General features: G+C 50.8%; 2 protein-coding genes across 2 annotated transcripts; both read right to left on the bottom strand.

Annotated features, from left to right (window-relative positions):
* Positions 1-5,020: 5,020 nt before the first annotated feature.
* LOC135827629 (uncharacterized protein K02A2.6-like) lies at positions 5,021-9,609 on the bottom strand. The gene is made up of 2 exons (XM_065340095.1): positions 8,843-9,609; positions 5,021-8,456 (listed from the first exon to the last, which is right to left on the bottom strand). Exons 1-2 carry the CDS (start codon positions 8,848-8,850, stop codon positions 5,021-5,023), a joined length of 3,444 nt encoding a protein of 1,147 aa, XP_065196167.1. The 5' UTR covers positions 8,851-9,609.
* A 5,404-nt stretch (positions 9,610-15,013) lies between these two features.
* On the bottom strand, positions 15,014-20,664 carry LOC135827076 (uncharacterized). The gene is made up of 3 exons (XM_065339600.1): positions 17,684-20,664; positions 16,302-17,551; positions 15,014-16,017 (listed from the first exon to the last, which is right to left on the bottom strand). Exons 1-3 carry the CDS (start codon positions 20,662-20,664, stop codon positions 15,014-15,016), a joined length of 5,235 nt encoding a protein of 1,744 aa, XP_065195672.1.
* Positions 20,665-21,195: the final 531 nt, after the last annotated feature.

Below are 21,195 nucleotides of genomic sequence, written 5' to 3' on the forward strand. Positions count from 1 at the left end.
ATTAACGATGCTACTTCCAGTGGGGTATAACACCACTCCACTTTGCAGCATACAGAGGTCATGTGTCCTTACTAGAATGTCTGTTGAATGCTGGACATCCATTGGAAGCGAAAGATTCGGTAAGTCAGGATATCCCTGGTGCATGCTTGTTTGTGTAGGAGCAGAAAAGAAGGATTACCGTACTTTCGCGATTAGAGCACTCTCTTGAATAGTGCTCTATGTTGAAGAGTGCCCCAGTCTCTATGAGCATGTGAAAAAATATATATAGCCCTCCTTTGGATTGTGCCCCCCCCCCCCCCCTCTCCCCCCGGCTGGTAACCAAGCGCATGTGCACGTTTTGTGTTCCAGGCCATGTGATAATGGTCGTACCGACGTAATGTCCTGACACTTCCCGGACTTGCCATTTTGCCTCACATGTCGCTGAAAGGCAACATTTTTTAAATTCTCGACCGAACGATATGAACGAACAAAATTTCCCTGGAAACTGCACACAAACCTTCCACCTAACCACATCACCCCTGCGCGATCATCTTTGCATCTCTCATACTCCCTGTCGAAAGGTCCTTGTCGCGCTCAGCAGTCCACCTGTCAAAAATGGTGACACGCACAGCGCGGAGCTTCGTGCCATGAGGAGGGCCATCGTGGCCACCTTTTCTCTTGCCAATCCTAAAAGGGGAAGTGCATCGATTTTTTCAAGTAGGGCTCAGATGAAAGACAATTGGATATCGGTTCCGATGGTATATCTCTCGCTTGCGTACGGCAAGGGAAACTTGCCATATCGCCGATTTCCTGATCCCGTTTCCATGGCGACTACAGGTGATGATGCACATTCTGCTTAGCTCCGTGAGAGAGAAGGTCGATCACTGAAGAATTGTGTCATTTTCAGTTGTCTTCTTGTATTCACGAAGTGAAAGAAGTACTGTGTTCAAGGTGGTTAGTGCCGTGAACTGTTTATTAGTAGTCCTCTCCGTTGTGTACTGGGACGTGACACCGACAGGAGAAAGCTGGAGTGCGGAGACGTTAGCTGGCAAGCGAAAATCGTGACGAACCAAGTGCTGAAATCTTGGTTGGGACAAATCACACGTTCCGCATTTACCTCAACCAAGGACCATGCCGTTTGCTCTTTCCACTTCCTGAAGATGGATGCGCTGCCTGCTGGAGACTCTCCTATCTTTCGTAACATCTTCTGAAGCCAGGTGAGACGACGAGTAGCGGAGATTAGCGAACGAAATAATGTCGTATGTTTTGAAATTTTTGCTGAACATATCTCAGGAGAGATGACATGTATGAACTTAGTCCATGTGAACTCAATCAGCCCATGAACTAACCCATGAACAAATGCTTGCCTTGCAGACGTACATGTGTCTATCCAATCTACACGTAGAGATCATTCCATGCCCTCGGTGAACGGCCTATTTGTATATTATTTGTCCATTTGTCCATCTGCATGTTGTCTCTATCGAGAAGGGTATTGTTCATTTCAAATGAAGAAGTTCGGGCAATAGATGCTTTCCTCTGGAAAAATTCTGTTGACCTGATGTTCTTTCTAGCTTCATGGGTAGCTTACGTGAGGTACCATCACCATCATGTTTACATGAGGGTCAAACACTGCACCGTTCTTTGTTGGGACATGACGTAAGTTATTGTAAGTGCTCGCAGACTCCATACGTTTCAGCAACACCTAGCATGGTTTTCCGTGAATGTTGTGGGTGAACAAATTCCTGTCCAACATATTTATACAGACATGCCAGCAAACAAAATGCACCATACACACACTTGCCCTGCCCTGTCGAGTCACTGCCACGTGGGCCCGGAGGGGCAGTGGAGAGAGAATGGGAGAACGCCGCCCCATGGCGCCCGGGACACAAAAGCAAGAGTTTGTCTACGTAGGGAGCAACACACATACATATACATACACCACACACACACAAACAGACAGACACACACACACACACACAAAATGAGAGTTCGGGTCATCTGCCACGAGACTGACGTACGGCCGGGGAGAGCTTCAGCAGCGGTGTCTATTCCTGCACTCCAAGATCTCAAACTCGCCAACGTATTGAGCCAACGTGTGACGTGGAGGTTGATGCAACAGACTTCAGTAAAGTTGCGACTGATGCTGATAGACCCCCTGTGCTCACCATGCCACAGGGTCAATCACACCCCACAGCCTTTTCAACCTTTTGGTATGTCTGAACCAACACTGTTTAGCGTCTCCTAAGAGCCATCAATGCAGCCAAGGTCATAGGCAGTGACAGCAGCAGTACTTCTGAAGTGCTGTGCTGATATCATTGCTCCGTCTGTTGCTGCTCTCTTCAATGCCTCACTATCCTGTGGTACAGTACCCTCTGCCTTCAAGCTTGCACACATATCACCACGATATAAAGCTGGTGACCCAGCAGTTCCTACTCACTTCCGTTTCATTTCCCTCCTCCCAATCCTGTATTAGAGAAGCTGGTGCAGAAGGAACTGGTATCAGTCATGAACATCACAAAGTCACTACCCTCCACTTAGTTTGCAGTTTGCAGCGACCATTCCCCTGAGGATGCACTAGCTCTCATCACCAACCGTATCCTTACTGCCCGGGACAAACGAATGTACACAGGTGTGTGCCTACTGGACATGTCCAAAGCATTATTTTGATAAAGTTAGACATCACCAACTAATTCTCTACCTTTTTCAATATTGGCGTCACAGCCACAGCCCTGCGGTGGTTCATGTCTTATCTCTCCAAAGGGACCCAGCGTGTCTGTGTCGGACCATCACGCAGCACTATCACTCGCTGCACATGCGGAGCGCCACAGGGATTTATGCTCGGCCCCCATTCTGTTCAACCTATTTACTCGAGAAATACCCTATGTTGCTGGACAAGCCTTGTCTTTGCAGTTTGCAGATGACATCGGTCTCCCTTGTAGCAAATCAACTAAGTCTGAAGGGTCTGCAATTCTGTCTGCGTCAGCTTCAGCTATTGCTAACTGGCTAAACGATCTTGCTTGATTCTGAATGCTTCCAAAGCCAGGTGACATCTATTTCTGGGAACCTACCTGGGAAGCATACTCCACTCTCGGTTAACTGTAACGGGACCCTGCTGCCACTTGTGGAGTCTGCCAGGTACCTTAGTGTCACATTTGGTAGTAACATGTCTTGGGACGGCCACGTACCCCGCTGTGCAAACCGTGTATCTCAAAAAATATGAGTCCTGTGGAGGATGCGGCGTTGCCTCAGTACCCAGGGTCGGATTACTTACTTCCGGTCCATCATAATTCCAGATCTTCTGTAGGCATCAAATGCACACTCGACATCTCTGGCAGTCAGGCACTGTCATCGACTCCAGGTTCTGGAAACCTGTGGTACCCGTGCAGTGTTTGGACGCCCGCCATGGACATCTGCACATGACCTACTGGAGCGCCTCTCACTGTATCGGGTAACTGAAGTATACAAGCAGGAGGTGGCATTCCTTGTATGGTAGTGCCGCTACGGCCAAGCAAATCCTGAGCTTCAGGATCTCTTGCTGCCAGCTTGTGGCCAGCCCACGCGCCTGGACTCTGGCATGTCCCTCCGCCAGCCACCCGCCCGCAGCAACTCTGGAAAGGGGACATTTGCCTTCCAGGGTGCACTATGCTGGAACAACCTGCCTAGCAGAATTTGCTCCATCTTCGTTCCTCGTCAGTTCCGTGCTGCAGGAGTCCCGTTTCAACTATGAACTGAGAACATTGCAAAGCAATTGTATGTATGGCGGTCGGTGTACATGTGTGTATGTGTGTTTGTTTGTGTGTGTGTATGTGTGTGTTTGTGTGTGTGTGTGTGTGTGTGTGTGCGTGCGTGTGTGTGTGCGTGTCCCATATGGTGGAATGGTATGTGCAGTCGATTTCCAATCGAGAGGTTGCGGGTTCAATTCCCGACGATTATGCTTGCACACGTCTTTCTTCTCTTTCTCGGACTCTTCCTGACTTTTCTTTCATTCTCCTGGGTGGTTACCAACAGCCAGTGTATGCCGGAGTATGTGGTGTGGTGTGTGTGTGTAGAAATCAAGAAAAAAGAAAAAAGAAAACAAGAAAAAAATTAAAAATAGGGATTCACTGGCCAGAAAAAGTCACTTCAAACAGCTGTGTGGTGGATACCAGGCTAAAAATAGTGGCGGTCAATTCATCAACATTGCAAGCTGTCGAATAGTGTAATCCCGGCACAAGTTGCTATGTCTAACATAGCTGTTCGCTATCATCGCTTCCGCGATGGGCATGTCTGAGGTCTGAGGTGTGTGTGTGTGTGTGTGCATGTTTGTGTGTGTGTGTGTGTGTGTGTGTGTGTGTGTGTGTGTGTGTGTGTCTGGTTTTCCACTCCGTACCTGTGCCGATGGTCAGCTTTTCAAGAGATCTAAGCGTGGTAATGATATGGTCATTGTTATAACGTACGCACGCAAGATTCATTCCATGCAACTCGCGTATACCACAGCAGGAAACACCATCTGGTTTGTTCTAGGATAATTTAGAAGTGAACATGTAAAATGGCAATCATGGAGATATAAGCAGCAGAGACACGTCAGTGCTGTCGTGGCAATAATGGCGCTATGACACGACAGTATAGGCCTCGTCAGCTCGTACCAAAGTAAGACACACGTCAGCCATGCAGACGTAATGCAGAAGAAGACTGATTCATAATGAGGTAAGACATTGTCACTCTTCGTCATGCATGCATCAAAGGAGCGTAGAACGACACACGTAGAACACACGTAGAACGACACACGTAGCAGAACGTAGATCGTACGACTAATATTAATAATAGATCAATCTATAACAATCCTCCTTCCTTAAAGAAGTAGTGAAGTGGGACTAGCAATAATGCATATATAATCAAAATGCATCCAAACAACTATATACAAGAGCAAATCCTTATATCCGACTAACTATGATACAATACTATGCTATTACAGACAAATAGTGGAATAGGACACTCTAAGGCAATGTCAGGATTGCTAGGCGAGTCACTCATGACTAACGCTAAGATAGTCACTCAATACTCACAAATTTAAGCGATCAGGGGCACGGCGCATTCTTGACGGATAGCGCGGTGACACTGGAGTTGACGAAACAGGCACTGACACATCAGGCATACTAACAGGAGTAGCGACTTGAACTGTATCAGGCATACTAACAGGAGTAGCAGCAGTAGTAGACATACTAGGCGTAGCAGTAATAGGTGTACTAGGCATAGTAGTAGCTGCTGTATCAATGACAGGAGACGACTGAGCCGGCGGTGAAGCTGGTAACTCAGGAGTCGGCGTTGCTGTAGCGACTGTCGGAGTAACACTCGGCGTAGACACTGTCGGAATGGCGTCGGACTCGGCCGATAAACTAGCAGACTCCGCTGTTCTTGACTTCAAGTGATCGATGTGCACTTTTCGGACGACTCCTCCTACCATCACAGAATAGGTCATCGTACTGAGTCGTTTGCATACTAAACCTTCTAGCCACTTCGGCTTAGAGCCGGGACGAGCATTGTACACCCACACTGGTGCATTCACTGTGAACTCACGAGACGCAGTACTATCGAGTTCATGGGCCTGCTGCATAGCCGTGGCGAAACTTGGTTGCAGCAGCGCCAAACGCGTGGTCGGGGCTTTCTTCAATAGAATACTCGCGGGACTCTGCTTGGTAGCGCTGTGCGGCGTGTTTCTGTAATCGAAAAGAAAGCGAGACACTTGCACACATACAGACACATGGTGAGGCCTTGCTCGCAAAGCCTTCTTCAGCTCTTGCACCATCCGCTCACACTGTCCGTTGCTGGCGGGATGATAGGGCGGTGTACGATGATGCTTAATACCATTCTGAGCACAGAAAGCAGCAAACTCGCCAGAGGCAAATTGTGGGCCGTTATCAGATACTAGTACTCTAGGAATACCAAATGTACTGATGAACCGTAGCAAACAGTTCACTGTTTTAGTAGTCGTAGCGGAGGAACCAAGCTCGTATACATCAATCCACTTAGAGAATGCATCAACTATGACCAGAAACTGTTGCGACTCGAACTCAGCAAAATCAAGATGCACACGCTCAAAAGCAGCATTGGGGTATGCCCAATGGTGGACAGAGTCCTTGCGGGGCAGATTAGAGCTCTCCTGACAAAGACTGCAATCGGCGGCTAATCGTTCGATATCGGCATCTAAGCCTGGCCACCAGAAAATGCTTCGTGCCACACTCTTCATTCGAGACACGCCGGCATGTGAAGAATGCAGTTCCTCTAATAAGTGGCGTCTAAACTGAACTGGAATAATGACGCGGGAACCCCACAGCAAACAACCATGCTCAATACTTAGGTCATTCCGGATGCGGCTATACGGCACTAACCTGTCGGGAACTGTAGCAGGCCAACCATGCAGCGTGTAGGACATTACTAACGAAATGTCAGAATCGTATTTGCTAGCCTTGGCAACATCCGAACTCTGTAGAGGCATTAACTCGCAGGGGTCAAATGCATGGCTGCTGACTGCACTAACAATTGCAGACATTTCAGCAGCAGACAATGGCAAAGGCAGACGAGACAGACAATCTGCTAGCACATTTTCTTTACCTGGAATATGCTCAATGACGTAGTCGTACTCAGCGAGAATCACGGCCCAGCGCTGTAGACGGGATGCAGACGTCTTACTTAACGACTCGTGCTCGCCGAAGATCTTGATTAGAGGCTTATGGTCGGTGCGCAGAATGAACTTACGACCGTAGATGTACTGGTGTAAACGACGAACAGCAAACACGATAGCTAACGCCTCTCGCTCAATCTGGCTGTAATGACTCTCTGCTTTGGACAAAGCACGTGACACATATACAACTGGCCGAACAGACTGGTCCGGCATGACATGTAGAAGAGCAGCACCAATACCAGCAGGGGATGCATCACACTCTAAGATCAGTGGTAAGGTAACATCATAATGGGCCATAACAGGATCGGCGATGAGAAACTCTTTAACTTTGGCAAACGCCGACTGACATGCATCCGTCCAATTAAAGACTACATCCTTCTTTAACAACTCGTTCAGGGGTTGTAACAGCGAGGAGCAATTGGGGATAAACCGCCCAAAGAAATTCACGAGCCCCAGAAACGAACGCAAGGTAGATACATCATGGGGCCTCGGGGCATTCTGAATACTCAAAACCTTATCCCGACTGGGCTGTAGACCAGCCTTCGACAATGTAAACCCAAGGTAACTAACTTGTGGCTTACCAATCTCACATTTCTCACGACGCAACCGCAGCCCTGTCTCAGCGAAACGACGGAGGACTGCTCGTAGACGCTCGTCGTGTTGTTGCTGGGTGTTACCACAAATGAGAATATCGTCGAAATAGACAACGACACCTTCTAGACCTTGTAGAACCTGCTCGATGGCCTTCTGCCAGATTGACGGAGCTGAGCTGGCGCCGAAGGGTAGTCTCGTGAATTCGTACAAACCCTTGTGCGTAGCGATGACACAATAGCGCCTACTGTCGTCGTCGAGCGGTAGCTGAGCATAAGCTTGGCTGAGATCTAATTTGGAAAATACAGATCCACCAGATAATTGCGATAACAAATCACTCGGGTTGGGAATGGGATGTTGGTTAGCTTCAATGTGCTTGTTGATAGACACTTTAAAATCTGCACATAAGCGGATGGTGTTGTTTTTCTTTTTTACAACCACCACGGGGGATGCCCAATCAGCGTTAGAGACCGGCTTGATGATCCCCTCCCCCTCTAGACGCAACAACTCAGCTTCAACCTTAGTGCGGACGGCGTACGGGACAGGACGGGAACGGCAACTCTTGGGGGTGGGTGACCCTTGAAGCTGGATCTTGGCAGACTGACCCTTAATAGTGCCCAAACCCTCTTGAAATACGGTAGGGAACTGACGCAATAGACTATCTAGCGACAATGCATTGACCTGTGCATTACGAAAATTTGACCAGTCTATAATGACGTGGGACATCCAGTTCCGACCAAACAGGGGCTGACCACTACCCTCTACAACAATGATGGTGTCTCGAAACTGGTGAGACTCGTAACGTACATCGACAATGCATTCACCCACTACAGATAGGGAACTACCACCATACGAATGCAGAGACGCACGAGACTTATGCAGACACACATTGGAAAACTGCTCCTTCCAGACAGAACTAGGGAATACTGAAACTTCAGCACCAGTGTCGACTTCCATAGGACAGACTACATCATTAACGCATACATCAATCATCATGGGAGGATGAGACTTAGACTTAGGCTGACACTTATCTGTAGGTGACACATCGTCGGTGAGAGCCCCAATGCTGAAAGAGTCGAACAGTGACTCTGGCTCGGACGAAATGTGGGACGTCGACTGTGAATTGCAGCAGGAAGCGAAATGCCCACGACGCTGACACTTGCTGCAGGTTTTGCCACGCGCCGGGCAACTCGGATCCCGACCGAAATGACCAGCCTTGCCACACCTAAAACAGAGACGCTCAGAGGAAGTAGAAGCAGAAACAGACACTCTCTCAGGTTTACGTGCACGATCCGTTTTACCTGACGACTTGAAATGTTGTTTCTGTTGTTTCTGCGACACAGAGTGCTTACGAGAGAGACCGTGGACTTCTGATGGCGTACTCATAGCAGCAGCGGAACCCATAGACGAAGCTTGTTGCTGGGTTGCCTCAAACAAAGCTGCAATTTCTAGACACGTACCCAAAGTTAGTTTTGGATCTGATAACAACTTCTTTTTCAACTCGACATTCACAATGCATGACACCACATGGTCTCGAATCATGTCGTCACAAGCGGTACCAAAATCACACAAGCGGGCCTGGACGCGTAATCTTACAACAAACTGACTCACCGACTCATTCTTAGCAAAGGTCATCTGGCGCAGCACGTGACGCTCGTATACAGGATGTGGTGCGGCCTTGAAATGTTCGTTCAGTTTCCGTAACGTAACCTTGTACTCGTTGTCATCCGCAGGCAGAGCCGACGCCTGTGGATCTTCGAGGTCTTCGAATAAGTCCTGAACCTGTGTTCCGGCAGTATGCAGCAATAAATTTTTCAGCCGTTTGTGATCCGTAATCCCTTGGCCTTCAGCCATGTACGTAAAGCTTCGTAGCCATTTCTTCCAGCGAGAGGACACTTCTGCTGGCGTGCCCCGGTATTCGAAAACTGGAAGCTTGTGGGCTGTGCTCAGGTTACTACAAACGCTCATCTTCGTCGCCAATTGTTATAACGTACGCACGCAAGATTCATTCCATGCAACTCGCGTATACCACAGCAGGAAACACCATCTGGTTTGTTCTAGGATAATTTAGAAGTGAACATGTAAAATGGCAATCATGGAGAGATAAGCAGCAGAGACACGTCAGTGCTGTCGTGGCAATAATGGCGCTATGACACGACAGTATAGGCCTCGTCAGCTCGTACCAAAGTAAGACACACGTCAGCCATGCAGACGTAATGCAGAAGAAGACTGATTCATAATGAGGTAAGACATTGTCACTCTTCGTCATGCATGCATCAAAGGAGCGTAGAACGACACACGTAGAACACACGTAGAACGACACACGTAGCAGAACGTAGATCGTACGACTAATATTAATAATAGATCAATCTATAACAGTCATCACAGATGGTGAGTTTGCTGATGATGCAGCCTTGTTTGCACCCAGCCACTCGGATGCTCAGCGTATGCTTGAGATATTTGCGGAGGTCAGTGGAGCATTCGGGCTGTCTCTCAACATGGCAAAGACAGTGTTCATGGCTGTTGGGCATCAGATCAACGACAGTGACCGTACCCCGCTAAGCGTACAAGGCAATGCCATCCAGCATGTCAGCTAGTTCACATATCTCGGCTCAGTCGTAAGACCAGACAGACGATGCCACACCGATGTGTCCAACCGCATGGCTGCTGCATCTAAGGCCTTTGGTAGCCTCTACTCGTCATTTTTTCGGAACACTTCACTAACATCCAAGACAAAACAACACACGTACACATGCTGTGTGCTGTCTGTGCTGTTGCACGGGGCTGAGAACTGGACACTGTTGCGTGCCGACATACGTCGCCTTGAACAATTCCACAACCGCTGCGTTCGTGTCATTCTCGGCATCTCGCGTTCCAAACAGTGGGAGGACCACCTGTCATCTGCCTCGCTGCATAGAATGTGCGCTACAGAGCCAGTTGCTGACATGGTTGCCCGTCGACGGCTGCAGTGGCTTGGCCACATTGCCAGGATGGACGACCATCGACTTCCAAAGGCAGTGTTGTTCTCGTGGCTCCATACTCCACGCCCTGCTCATGGCCCCAGGCGTCGATGGCGTGATGTGGTACGCGATGACCTCAAGGCGTTCGGTCTATACACCGGTTGGTACCACCTTGCAGCTGAACGTGGCAAGTGAATCCAGTCCATCTCGGATGCTATTGTTGCACGGCGCTTACGCCTTGAAACGACAGCCAAGTCAGTGTGTTGTGCGATCTGTGAGCGACTCTTCGCCAGTGAAAGCGGACTTCGGCGGCACAAATGCAGGGAAGAGGGACTGAAGCCGATCCATGAACAGGCCGGTGCTGTGTTGTGCGAAACGTGCCATCGTTGGTTTGCTAGCCGAGGTGGATTTGCTGTGCACAGCTGCTCTCCCAGTCTTGGTGACGCTCCAGTTCCAGAGATCGTTGCACCTCGCCCACCTGATTTCAGCCAATATCATTACCACTGCCACACCTGTGACCGCTGTTTCCGGAGCAAAGCTGGGCACCGCCGGCACAACTGCAACTCCAACCGCAGAACATGCAGCTCTGGCTCCGAGCGCCGCACCATCCCATGCCCGACCTGCTCTCGGAAGTTCACACGTCTCCAGTACCTGGCTCAACACAAATGCAAGAAGTAACTCTGCCCTCCTTGCCTCTTTGAGGCACTGCATCACCTTTAGGTGGCGGTTTCAAGGTTCAAGGTGCGTGCGTGCGTGCGTGCGTGCTTGCTTGCGTGCGTGCGTGCGTGCGTGCGTGGGTGGGTGGGAGGGTGGGTGGGTGGGTGGGTGGGTGGGTGGGTGTGCTTTGAAACATGCTCTGCTCGGGATAGCTTCGGGCAATGCCTTTTGAAGTGGCCCGGTTCTCCACAATGGTGGCAAAGCCGCGGTGATGGCGTGGCAATACTGTCTTGCACCCATGTGGCAGCTGCGGACACTGCACCCACTCTGGTGCCGGTTGCTGGTTGCAGTGCCCGGATCCTATCAAGGCATTCAGACACCTTCAGGTCCCTGCCTGCCATGGACAAATGGACATACTTTGCAAACACTCACAGCCCACTCGACATTGGACCAATTACTTGATTTTGCACAAGAAGAACTAAAACTAAAAGAGCAAAAGAAAAGGTATCAAGGCTCGCGACCAAGTGCACATGGACAAAATGGTGACCGGACGTCATTGTGTGAACTCACAATAAAACTAGAAAAATAATACTGGAAAATGGATGAACATCACGAACAGAGCGCGGATAAAAAATAGAAAGCTCAATAATAATTATACGTAGTGATCTATGGTAAATACGTTCGATATCAAGAAAGGAATAGAGAGTGTGAGAGAAAGAAAGAGGGAGAGGGGAGAGAGACAGAGAGAGACAGAGAGAGAGAGAGAGAGAGAGAGAGAGAGAGAGAGAGAGAGAGAGAGAGAGAGAGAGAGAGAGAGAGAGAGAGAGAGAGAGAGAGAGAGAGAGAGAGAGAGAGAGAGAGAGAGAGAGAGAGAGAGAGAGAGAGAGAGAGAGAAAAGAGTAAGAGAGAGAGAGAGAGACAGAGAGAGAAAGAGAGGAAGAAAGAGAGAGAGAGAGAGAGAGAGAGAGAGAGTGACGTACTCACCCTCACAAACAAGTACACCTTGCCCACACAAATACGTCACATACGCACACCTGCAGTAGCATGCATATGCAAAGTAAACGGCATGCTCTCATGCGCGCACACACGTGTGTACGCCTGCGTGTGTGTGCTCAACATTCGTGGACACGCACGAGCGCACACACTCACACACAACATGCGCCATGCCTTGTGGATTGGATTTTGCCTGTATTTCACCTGATGAGCAGGCATGAAAGTATACTACTGAAAATTGCATTCTTGTCTCCAAGGAAATTGTTCATCAATTCCCAAAGAAATCTTCATTGATAATGATCCAGAAATCCCTATGCCATTGCCTTTGTTACCTTTGCCCACTAACTGTGTTTGTTTGTTTGTTTGTGTGTGTCTTTGTGTGTGTTTTTGCGCATGCATAGTTGTGTGTGTGTGTTTGTGTGTGTGTGTGTGTGTGTGTGTGTGTGTGTGTGTGTGTGTGTGTGTGTGTGTGTGTGTGTGTGTGTGTGTGTGTGTGTGTGTGTGTGTGCGTGAGCGTGCGTGTGTGTATTCATGCATATGCGTATTAATTTATGTGTGTGGGAATCAGCATGTGTATGTGTGTGTATTTGTGTATGTTTATGTGTGTTTGTACAGCAAACAAGCCTTGACTGTCCTTGTTGTTCTGTTGTGTGTGTTTTTATGTACTTGGTTTGCATTCATTAACAATGCTACTTCCAGCGTGGTAGCACACCATTACACTATGCAGCATTGGGTGGACATGTTTCCGTAGCAGAATATCTACTTAATTCCGGACATTCATTGGACCCAAAGGATAATGTAAGTCAGGTTAACCCAGGTACATCCTTGTTAGTGTATGAACAGAAAAGAAAGATTGTGCGGGTGTACAAAGTCCTGTGCATGTGTCCCAGGTCTTGTGTTCATCAGTTGTACGCACAATAATACATGCACAACTGGAAAATGTTTTCCAAGAAGAACAACAGTTTTCTCGCAAGCAATAGACGAATGTGACCATGTCAGTGGTTTTCTACTTTGAGCTAACAGCAGCTCTACTTTGAGCTAACAGCAGCTCTACTTTGCGCTAACCACAGTTCTACTTTGAGCTAACGCCAGCTCTGCTCTGGGCTAACAGCAGCTCTGCTCTGAGCTAACAGCAGCTCTACTTTGAGCTTCAAACCAGTTGTTTCAAAACCAGAACTCCTCAATCCAAAGATGCCTCTTTGTTGACTTGTTTATGTGGGGGATGGGGCTAATGGGGTGCTAGCTGTGCTAGTATTTGTTAGCAACAATCCGAACTAGCGCACACAGCGCACTGCATTGCTTTGTACTGCATTCAAGACTGACGTCATGCGCTTTGTTTTGCTGCGTAATCACAAATGGCACCAGCCCGTTTTGCTGAAAAGAAAAACAAATCTTGCTTACCCTGTTGTGCTCTTCCAGACAACGGATCGTGCTTCAGCAGTGTTTCTTTTCCCACCATCCTTCCCTATCCAATTTATTCACACCATCATTATAATTACCGTACCCACTAATCGGGTCAGCTCTCACAACTGGTGGTATGTAGCTATTTACTGCGGCTCCGCCTTGCTCCATCTTACATCCATTTAGCATTGCAGCTCCACATTGAGCTAACAGCAGCTCTACTTTGAGCTAACAGCAGCTCTACTTTGAGCTAACAGCAGGACAAGGACAGCACCTAGTTCTACTTTGCATTCAGGTGTGCCCGTGCGGCTGCACGAAATGCTTATCGTAGGAAACGCAATGAGAATTTCCAAACCCAAAGTGTTAAACATAGTCGCAATCCACGCAAACTGTGGCATGTCATCAACACTGCAACATCTCAAACTCGCCAACGTATTGAGCCGTGTGATGTGGAGGTTGTTGCAACAGCCTTCAGTACAGTTGTGACTGATGCTGATAGACCCCTTGTGCTCACCATGCCACAGGGTCAATCATGTCCCACAGCCTTTTCAACCTTTCGGTATGTCTCAACCAAAACTGTTTAGCGTCTCCTAAGAGGCATCAATGCAGCCAAGGCCATAGGCAGTAGTTTGGAGTTGACAGGAGGGCATGCACATCGAAACCACGCCTTGTCAACGACCCGACCCGTTCTTGCTCAGTTTTAACGACCACACTCCGCAAAGAACAAAACAACAACGAAGCACAACGACACACCAACGCTGATGTGGCATCGCAAATCCCGTACTGTGCACGCAGGCACTGGGTTGCAACAGAAAAAAGACGCGCTGCAAGCGTGCCAAGCAGCGAGTGAGTACAGAACGCGTACTAATGCCAGTCATGGCAACGGGAGATAAATAATTATGCATGGAGCTGGAGATCGGTCCGCGCATGGTTCGATCGAGAGCAGAGTACGAAAAAAGCACACATTCAAAGTTAGTTCAAACTGTGCAACAGAAGCAGAAGAGGAAAACGAAAATGAACACTTGTGTCGTGAAGTGCTTCTGTCCAAGGGTGCTCGCACCTGACGGGGTGACAGCGCCCCTAGTCAGACAATACAAGGCAAACGAAATAGAAATTAGCTGAGTCACAGCGCGGGACTCCGAAACGAAAACCGGTGAGTATGTAAATACTAATTGTTCGTACCTGCGTAACAATTGCTCAAATTCATAACGTAATTTCAAACTAGCACTCGTAGAATTGTAGTGCGAATGTGCCACTCGATTATAGTAACAACGACAAAGAGATACTCTTCTAAACATTTCTCTCCCTTCTCACTGTGCCGAAATTCACAGTGACCAAAAAATTCGAAAATTGATTATTGTTCTGAAATAGGCAAACAAGGAGCTACTCACAGAACAGCTTACAAAGACGCACGATTGGGAGGGTGTAGGTCTTGTCGCCCACCTTGACCTTCACAACTCGCACGTGTCCGTCTGGACCAGGGTGCACTTCGGTGACGCGACCCATTGGCCAAGTGCCCCGTGGGTTGTCTTGGGATGTCACTAGAACGATGTCGTCGACCTTGAGGTCTGTCTCGGCCGTCCTCCTCTTGAGTCGCCGGTTCAGCTCTGGCACGACTTCCTGCATCCATCTCCGCCAAAAGTGCAGCACGAGTTCTTGCACTACACGCCAGCGTTGCCGAGGGTTGAACTCGCTCTCGTCCACTCCTGCAGGTGCGAACCGAGTACCGATTTGGCCATACATGAAATGATTGGGCGTTAGCGGAGTTGGGTCACGACCATCTGCCGACACGTAGGACAGTTGCCGTGAGTTCATGAGCGCCTCCGCGCCGACGATAGCAGACAATAGCTCCTCGTCTGTGACCTCCGCGTTCTTCAGAATCGCCGAGATAGCACGCTTTGCCGATTTCACTAACGCCCCATGCCACTCCGCCGAAATGTGGTGCTGCTGGAGGGTTGAAACGCCAGCTAGTCTGCTGATCCACTGTCTGCCGCTGAATCGCCTCTGCATCAAGCTGCTTGACTAGCTGAGCAAGCTCATTGGTGGCGCCGACGAAATTCGTGCCATTGTCGGAGATGACGTCGATCGGTACTCCCCGTCGATTGGTGAAGCGTACGTACGCCTGCAGGAACGAGTCCGTTGTCAACGCGTATGACAGCTCGAGATGCACTGCTCTCGTCTGCAAGCAGGTGAACAAGCACAGGTACCGCTTGTGTTGTGTCTTGCCGTGACCCTGCTTCGTCATAAACGGTCCAGCGTAGTCTACGGAGACTCGGCCGAATGCGCGTAGCGGCAGGCTGACTCGGACCTTAGGTAGAGGCGCCATCACCTGCATTGCCGGCTTCGTACGGTTCCGGGCGCACCTCGCACACTTGGCTTTCCAAGCTCGCACCTCTTCGCGGCCAGCGACGATCCAGTAGCGCGACGAGAGTTCGGCTAGCGTACGGCTGACACCGAACGCGTGATATCCTCGTTCGTGACATGCCTTGACAATCAGCTGTGTCACATGATCCCCTCTTGGTAGGACGATCGGATTGCGTTGTTCTGCAGTCAAGAAGTCTGCATGCTGTAGTCGACCTCCGACGCGTAGAAGGCCAGCGTTGTCAATCATTGGCTTGAGCGAGACCAGCTTGCTGGTTGCAGGGATCGGCTTGCCTGCCTTAACTGCAGCATACTCTGGTAGCGACTGTTGCTGCGCTCGCTTGATGAAGAACTCCTCAGAGTCTCGGATCGCTGGTGGCGATAATTCGTCAAACTCTCGTTGTGCGGGTGGTACTGAGCAATTCGTAGCGAATTGCACACACCAAGCATGAACACGGCACATTCGTACCCAGTCGGAGTAGCGGCTTGGCTCTAGACGATTCAGCTCGCTGTGGCATTGGTCGACGGTCACCGCAGTCAGCTCGATGGACTCGTCCGTCGGTTGATTGTCTTTCTTCAACTCCAGAGTTGACGGACAGGGCTTCAATTCTGGCTGAACAGGCCATTCACTTTCAGCGGCACCCAAGAAGCCGGGACCGTTCCACCATAAACTGCTTCCCGCCAACTCTTGCACTGACATTCCTCGAGAGACCAGGTCGGCTGGATTGAGCGCGGTGGGCACGTACCGCCACTGGGTAGGATTGGTTTGCCGTTGAATCTCGCCCACTCGACTAGCCACAAACTGCTTGAAGGTGCGGCTGTAGTTGGTGATCCAGTGCAGAACATTGCTGCTGTCCGACCATAGCGTCGTTGCTCGGGGTCGAGGTTCAGTGACTCGGCGGATGATGTGGCGATCGTTGCTCCGGTTGTCGCCGCCATTAGCTCAAGCCGCGGAACGCTGACAGCAGTCACTGGTGCCACACAGACCTTGCTTGCGACGAACCGTGCTGTCGATTCTCCAGTGTCATAGTGACTGACCAGATACGCGACTGCTCCGTATGCGACCTCGGACGCATCTGAGAACACGTGAAGCTGGCTGCTGATTGCTGTGCGTCCCGTGGCCGTCAGGCAGCGTGGTACACGTACTGTTGATAGCTCCGTCACCTGTTCAAGCCAGCCGAGAACCTTCTTGACGATTGCTGGGGGCAGTTGCTCATCCCATGCTGCTCCACAAAGCCACATCTCTTGCAGCAGGACCTTTGCTTGCACGAGGTACGGTGCGAGGAGTCCAAGTGGATCAAACAAACTTGCTGGTGCACTGAGAAATGCGCGCTTCGTAGGATTTGAGCCGATCTCCGACAGCTGCAGCTGGAACGTGAACTGGTCCTCCTTGGCAAGCCAGAGGACTCCCAGTATCTTGACATTCGGCAGCTCTCCCTTCGTGAGGTTGATCTCCTCAGCGCGATCCTCCTCCGGGATGGTCTGCAACACCGCCGTGGAGGTGCGCAGCCATTTTCGCGGGTGCATACTGGCTTTGTGCCACAACGCCGACAGCTGCCTTACGAGCTCAACGCCTTCCTCATCGCTTCGAACAGAGTCCATGGAGTCATCCATGTACGTTGACTCAAGGACCGTTTCCGCTGCATGAGGATAGTTGTCGGCGTGCTGATGAGCATTGTGTCTAGCCGCGTACTGCGCTAGGAAAGGCGACGCGTTCACACCGAAGACCACTCGATTGAACTCGTATTTGGCCGGTTCCTGCTCGTTATTCCGCCAAAGAAAGCGATGGAAGGGCCTGTCCTCCGGAGCCAGGGATATCTGGAGATACATCTCCTGGATGTCGCAGATGATGGCGACCTTGTTCTGCCGGAAGCGCAGGAGTACCTTCGGTAGCGATTGCTGCAGCTTGGGACCAGCACTGATAACATCGTTCAGCGCTACACCATTGCTGATGCCAGCTGCGTCGAAAACCACACGTGTCTTCGTGGTGGCCTTATCTTCACGGATGATGGCGAAGTGTGGAAGGTACCATTCGTTTACAGAACCTCCACACTCGTTGTCAGGCACTCATCGAATGTACCCGTTGGCTAGGTACTTGCGGATGACATCGCTGTACGCTGTTGCTGCTGCTGAGTCACGTCGCAGCCGCTTCTCCAAGCTGTGCAGACGGCCGAGTGCCTTCGCTCGGCTTTCAGGCATGACTGGACGTTCGGATTTCCAGGGTATGCCAACGCAGTAGCGGCCGTCCGTCACCTTCAACGACGCTGCAACTTTCTGCTCTGCCACCTTGTCGTCGCGTGACATGAATTTCGTAGTGCTGCTGTTCACTTCTTCGATTTCCCACAGGCGCTTCAAGCTGCTCTGTAGGTCACCGTCGCTGAACATTGTGAAGCAGCAGCTCGCCGCTGGGTGTGCTGGTTGTACTTGGCCGATGTAGGTCCAACCTAATGCCGTCCGACGCGCCACGGGCTCATGGCTGTTACCCGAGCGCTCTTCATACGCCATGTGAAGCTCCGGATAGTCGGCACCGATAAGCACGTCAATGTGGCGTTTCGACGGTAGCGGCGGAAACTCAACGTTGGCTAGATGTGCGTACTGCTTTCCCAGGTGGTGCCAGTCTACAACTTCCATGTTGCCTGTTGGCTGCTCGATTGTGCCCGCATGGAGAGTCGTCGACGTGGCTCCGTCAACACTTCGCAGAGTGCATGATACTGGGACAGTGTGAATGGTCTCTTGCTGTCCATTCAGCTTGCTGATGGTCAGCGACATACTTGATCCAATCAGGCCGAGTTCTGCCGTAACATTGCTCGCTATGTACGAGCGCGTGCTGGCGTCGTCCAGCAGCGCGTTAACAGTTAGCGACCGCTTGCCGTTGGATAGCTGAAAGGGAACTGTCCGAATCGACGTCACCGTCCGTACTCTATTCTCCTCTCCCTTCGTGCTGTTTCCGAGGGAGACAGCACTGAAGTTCTCCGGCTGCATGGCTCCAGTCTCTCCGGAGGCGTGGGTTAACGACGATGGAGGCGGTTGACGGGGCTCACTGTGCAGCAGGCGATGGTGATGCTGCGTGCACCCGTCGATACCGCACTCCCGGTCCCGTGGACAATCCTTGCCCCTATGTCCAGTCGCAAGGCATCTATAGCATGACTTGCTTCGCTTCGCTGCTGCCCAGCGCTGGCTTACAGTTTGTTTCTCAAACTCTGGGCAACGCCAGATCGGGTGCCCGCCACCATTGCAGCATTTGGACCTTGCGGTCGGCACATTGCCAGCGGTGTTTGTAGCTGTCACGAACGTGGCCGTGCGCGGTTGCACAGCGTCGTGAGCAGTTGCCGTCCGAGTCGGCTGATTTCGACTTGTCCCGCTGGTTGACAATTGGCTTCTTACGTGATGCTGCTGGCTGATGCCTTCGATAGTTTCCGTGGTGGCAGCAAGAACTTCTGGCTCGGCATTCAGCCACTCCAGCAGCACCTCGACCGATTCGTCCTTTTGGTGGTGTACTATCCAGTGGCGATACCGGGCCAACAAGTTCACTGGCAGCTTCTGCTGGATCCGCTGGTAGAGAATGCCGGTACCTAGGTCGGTGTGCATACCGGAATCCTTTAACGTCACCACTGCCATGTCGAGCACATCGGTAAAGCGCTCCAGGTCCTGGTCTCTACCGGCTCGAATAGGTGGAGATCGTTCCAGCTCTTCCGTCCTAACCACAAGGCGCCGGCGACTCCCACCGAAGCGTCGCTCCAGCCGCCGCAGAGCAGCATCGTATGCTGCTGCCGAGTAGCCAAGACTCTCGATGGCATCCAGTGCCTCACCCGCCACGTACTGTCGGAGCTGCAGCAGCTTGAATTCAGCGGAGAGCGGCTGCTGGTCCACACAAACGCTGAAAGCGGATTTCCAGCGCTCGTATTTTCGCTTCTCTCCGATGAACACGGCAATTTCGATCCGCTTCAACTTGCTGGCGATGTTGATCTGTGCAGCTGCCGCTGGAGCAGTCCGTGGCGCAGGTCGAGCTGCGGTGCCTCCGACATATGTCGGAACTGGGGCGAATACTGCGGCCCGGGGTGCTTGCATGCCAGCGCTGGGTCTCGCACCGTACTGTGACGCTCCAGTAGAGATGGTGTGCGACGGTCCAGTAGACACAGGTGAGTTGTACATGACTGCACTATTGCTCGCACTCCACTGCGGTTGCTGTTGTTGTTGTTGGTACATGTATGCCTGCTGCGGCCTAGCACTATTGTTGCCATACGTTGCATACATCATACTAGGTGTTTGATCAGCAGGATCGTGGATCAGGAAGCCTTGTTCCTGAATTATAGCAGGAGCGTTGCTGCCCGTGGTCATAGTTGCAAATGACGCTGGCAGCACTGAACTACGTGGCTGGTACTCTGCGGCTGCTGCAGATAAAGCGGTGCATGCATTGCTGTTGATCATATCCGTTTGCGGTGGCGCGTGTGCTGACGCGGTTGCCATGGCAACGGTCGGGAAGGGTTCGGCAGGTTCCCCCACACGCTGACCACTGAACATTACAACACGACTGTCCGGCTCTACTTTCACCCGTTCTCCATAGTCTGCAGCCCTGGGCAACATAACCCGCGCATCGTGCTGGCGACCAAGAAACGGTGCATTTTGGAGCGCCGCACGCAGATCTAGAATTTCTCTGCTTTCCTCTCGTACTGACGCCAGTAAAGGCGTTGCCCCTCTCAGTGGCGATTGCTTGGGACTGGGAGTCTGCCTGGTCGACGCTGCCAGGCTCGCTCTGCTGCTCCTGATGAGCACACTCCTGGCCAATTCCATGGCATCGGAATACTGGCCTTCCAGCTGCTTGTACTGCTTCTGGAGACCAGCATGTCTCCTAGAGTCAGTGACCACCACCGCTTCCATGTACTCCATGATGACCTTCTTGGTCTCGTCATACACTGTCGTCAAGTGGCTTCTCCATGCCTTTACGTCATCTCGGTTCGGCACCTCATTCGTTGACTCCACTGTCAAATTTCTCCTCGTATTTGTGAAATCCGTTTTCAGCTCTCGCTTTTTCCGTGCGAGGTCTTCTAGTTTTACCTCCATGATGGCTCCGTGAAAACTGTCGTCGGGGGGTTTTAACCCCTCGCACGATAGCCCTTCCGATTACTCTTATACATCCATCACACGTACGCCACACTCAGAGGACAGATAATCATTGTTGTTCCAAGGAGAGTCTCAGGAAGAAGGCACCGAAAACAACCAGAATGCGCACGATCAGCATGCAAGCATGCGCACAACAACAAGAACATGTACGATAATCTCCAACCGGCGCAGTCCGCGCGCGGTCCGCACCAACGTGCCAAAAGGGGCACACACGTGCCAAAAGGGCAGGGACAACATACTTCCACATGAAAAAAAATGCATCCTCTCCTGAGGATGGGAGAGAAGAAAACAAAACGAGAAGACAGACAGGAGAAAAAGAAATCAAATGTGAACAACATACACATGCAGATACGCAGGGCCAAAACAGTAGGATACATTAGTAACTCCGGACAACGGGGGAAAAGCCAAAGCAAAGGGGTGGAAAGAAAACAGACTGGGCCCACCCATAGAGGGAACCGCCATCTTTCAGGC

The sequence above is a fragment of the Sycon ciliatum genome, chromosome 11 (assembly GCF_964019385.1).
Source record: "Sycon ciliatum chromosome 11, ocSycCili1.1, whole genome shotgun sequence".
NCBI lineage: Eukaryota > Metazoa > Porifera > Calcarea > Leucosolenida > Sycettidae > Sycon > Sycon ciliatum.

What these genes read in the sequence shown, in the direction of transcription:
- LOC135827076 (XM_065339600.1), bottom strand. Translation starts at nt 20,664, where the DNA reads ATGGAGGTAAAACTAGAAGACCTCGCACGGAAAAAGCGAGAGCTGAAA. An exon ending in CGCAAGTACCTAGCCAACGG is followed by an intron (nt 17,552 to 17,683) that starts GTACATTCGATG and finishes AGCTGGCATCAG; the next exon opens with CAATGGTGTAGCGCTGAACG. An exon ending in GACCTGGTCTCTCGAGGAAT is followed by an intron (nt 16,018 to 16,301) that starts GTCAGTGCAAGA and finishes CGAATTGCTCAG; the next exon opens with TACCACCCGCACAACGAGAG.